The 3,370-nt window shown below is 38.2% G+C and overlaps 1 protein-coding gene across 1 annotated transcript; it reads left to right on the top strand.

Moving 5' to 3' along the window:
• The first annotated feature begins 426 nt into the window (after positions 1-426).
• Positions 427-2,034, top strand: LOC141640983 (uncharacterized). The gene is made up of 5 exons (XM_074449660.1): positions 427-572; positions 693-1,041; positions 1,147-1,280; positions 1,719-1,905; positions 2,017-2,034. Exons 1-5 carry the CDS (start codon positions 427-429, stop codon positions 2,032-2,034), a joined length of 834 nt encoding a protein of 277 aa, XP_074305761.1.
• Positions 2,035-3,370: the final 1,336 nt, after the last annotated feature.

Genomic DNA, 3,370 nt, shown 5'->3' with positions numbered 1-3,370 from the left:
CTTCTTCTAAATCTCCTGGTCCTGATGGTTTCTTAAGTCAGTTCTTTAAGGACACTTGGGAAACTATAGAAGATGATATTATTGCTGCTGTCAAAGATTTTTTCACTTCTGAGAAACTTCTTAGAGAGCTTAACACTACTAATCTTACTCTTATTCCAAAGATGAATAACCCCACTAGTGTACTTGATTTCAGACCTATTACTTGCTGCAATACAGTCTATAAATGCTTGTCTAAGGTGTTGTGGCAAAGACTCAGTAAGATTCTTCCTGATATTATTAATGAGAGTCAAGGGGGGTTTATCAATGGGGGAATATAGTTGAAAATGTCTTGATTTGTCAGGATTTAGTCAGACTTTACAATAGGAAAGCTGCTTCACCTCGATGTTTGATTACAATTGATCTAAGAAAAGCCTATGACTTAGTGGAATGGGTTTTTTTGGAGCAAATGATGGAGGCTTTGCAATTCCTAAGAAATTTATTCATTTGATTATGTTGTGTGTTACTTCCCCTTCTTATAAACTGGTTGTGAATGGTACTTCTTTTGGTTTCTTCCAAGGGAAAAGAGGACTCAGGTAAGGAGACCCTCTCTCTCCTCTTCTCTTTACCTTATGCATGGAGTACCTATCAAGAATTTTGGGTGTGGTAGCTTAGCAGGATGATTTTAGATTCCATCCTCTTTGTGGACATCTTAGATTGAATCATTTACTTTTCGCTGACGATCTATTACTCTTTTGTAAGGGTAATGAACAATCTATTATGTGGATTCTTAGAAGTTTTGCCACTTTCTCTGCTGCCACTGGTTTATCTCTTAACAAAAGCAAGTCTAAGATTTATTTTAATGGGGTGGCTTCTCCTATAGTGAAATATATTCTGCAAGTTTCAGGCTTCCATAGGGGGACTCTGCCTTTCAAATATTTAGGGGTACCCATCTCTGCTAAAAAATTGACTAAGCATGAGGGCATGAAATTGACTGATAGGATAGTGGCCAGAATTCGAAGTTGGGGGACCAAGCATTTATCTTATGCAGGCATGCTCACTCTGGTTACCTCTGTTCTCACTACTCTCCATTCATATTGGGCCTCTATTTTCCTGATTCCTAGTGTTATAATGAATAGAATCACATCTATTTGCAGAAACTTTCTGTAGTTTAGAAAATCTGAGTATCAGAAACCTTCTTCTATCAGTTGGGATACTTGTTGTGTGCCTAAAGAGGAGGGAGGTCTGGGTATAAAAGATGAAAAGTGTTGGAACAAAGCCTTACTTAGGAAATATGCTTGGTGGTTAGCTACTAAACAAGACCATTTATAGGTTAAATGGGTAAATCATGTTTACTTAAAGGGTACAGCTTGGTCTACTTATACTCCCCCCTTTGACTGTAGCTAGTCATGGTGGAAAATTACTCACACTATGCAAGTTTTCCACCAAGCATACACTGGATCCAAATGGTTGAATGATGCTACTCCTTATACTGTTCAAGCTGGTAACCATTGGCTCAGAATCAAAGCACCAAAGGTTGAATGGAGGCATATATGCTGGAATCAATTGAATGTCCCTAAATATTCTTTCATCTTCTGGTCAATTATGCATTCTCGTCTTTTGACTAAGGATATGCTGGTAAAGATGGGGGTTACAACTGATTAAATGTATGATATTTGTATTCTCCCTCCTGAGGATCACCAACATTTGTTTTATTCCTGTGATTATGCTCTTGCCTGCAGCAGACTACTCCAAAAAGCATTGAGAATCAATCTCTCTGGGTCTGATCTTGTTCACTGGGTTTCTAGAACAAGGAGGTCAAAGTTTCAGCGCAGGTACATTAGAGCTTGCTATGTTGAACTGTTTTACTATATCTGGAGGGTTAGGAATGAAGCTCGGATTGATCATTATATACGGGCACCTGCTAAGGTAGTACAACTCGTCCTGACTGAAGTGCACTCTCGGTTTACTAGACGAAATTGCAGTAAATTGAAGCAATGTGATATGGACTGGTTGAATAACATTCATTAAATTTTGCAGTCTGTATTGTTGATGTAATAGCGCGATAGATGCAAAGTTGTACATAACTCTATTCTTTTGATTTATATTACTTAACCTTTCCCAAAAAAAAAAAAACTTATTAAAATCACACAATATTACATAAATCAAATCTATATCCAAGTTAATTATCCCAACCTTCTTAGGACTCAAAAATTTAGTCTTCACTAAATATTTGACAATAATTCAACTTGATATTTTATTATTGCTCTTTAAACACTTTTTTTTTGGTGGAATGTTAGTATATATTATAGCTCAATGTCCAAATGGACAACCATTTACATCAACGTCCTCTATATGTGATCACTATTCTGTATACTACTGTATACAATATCATCAAGAACAAAGCTTACGCTAAGCCTTTATCATGACACCATAAACAATCAGACAGTTTCATATGGCCTTGAAAAATCCCCTTCAGTCTGCTCCCGTAGTTCTCTTTAACCCTCTGAACCAGATGCATAGGGTGTAACACATACTCATCAATCCTGCAGGTATTTCTAGCCATCCAAATCCAGTAGACAGTCCCAACTACAACCGCCAAAGTAATCTGCCTGATCAACTGATGTGACCATAATTAGGCATATTTAGTCCCCGAATTAGCTTGTTCCCATGCTTTTAGTGCATATTTGGGTCATTTATTGTCTTTAGCTCTTTGTTTTGCATATTCTTTGAGGTTTTGTGTCCTTGGTAGGAAAGGAGTGCAAACCTTGCATTTTCATGGCAAGATGAGACTAAATCTATTGAATCCAATGACCAAGCATCAAGGTGAGACAAGATTAGAAGGCCTTTGTACATATTATAGTAGTTGGGCAATGATGAGGAAAGATCCTAGCATCCCCAAGGAAATCCCCAAGGATTTTATGAAGAAAAGGGAAGAAAAGAAGAAGAAATAAGGCTGAGCAGCAATCCGTGCGGATTGTCCCGAAGACGCCCGTCCCCAGGACCACAATCCGTGCGTCTTCCATACAAGACGCCCGGGCAGCAGCTACCAGAGGATGCCCGTCTTCTCCCAACGACGCTCGGGCAGAGACTCACGAATCCGGCCATCCCGAGCCTAAGACGCACGGATTCCAAGACAGCGCAAATTCGTTTCTTCAAACTTCAAGAAAGATGCCCATCCTTCAGAAAATACCGGCGTTTACTTAAGTAGGGACTTAATCGTCATTTAAGCCCTTAGTTAACCCTAATGCATCCACCTAATTTCCACTATAAATACCCCATTAGTCTAATTAGAAGAGCATGTTCTTCTTATCAATTCTTAGAGTAGTTAATATCAATCAAATCTCTCTTTAGTTTTGTAATCAACAATTAATCAAGTTTTAATACAAGTTTT

This window comes from Silene latifolia, chromosome 2 (genome assembly GCF_048544455.1).
Source record: "Silene latifolia isolate original U9 population chromosome 2, ASM4854445v1, whole genome shotgun sequence".
Taxonomy (NCBI): Eukaryota; Viridiplantae; Streptophyta; class Magnoliopsida; order Caryophyllales; family Caryophyllaceae; genus Silene; species Silene latifolia.
The sequence above is the reverse complement of the archived record's forward strand: the minus strand, read 5'-3'. Positions and strand labels throughout refer to the sequence as shown.

What these genes read in the sequence shown, in the direction of transcription:
- LOC141640983 (XM_074449660.1), top strand. Translation starts at nt 427, where the DNA reads ATGGGTTTTTTTGGAGCAAATGATGGAGGCTTTGCAATTCCTAAGAAA. An exon ending in CAAGGGAAAAGAGGACTCAG is followed by an intron (nt 573 to 692) that starts GTAAGGAGACCC and finishes TGGACATCTTAG; the next exon opens with ATTGAATCATTTACTTTTCG. An exon ending in ATGCAGGCATGCTCACTCTG is followed by an intron (nt 1,042 to 1,146) that starts GTTACCTCTGTT and finishes AACTTTCTGTAG; the next exon opens with TTTAGAAAATCTGAGTATCA.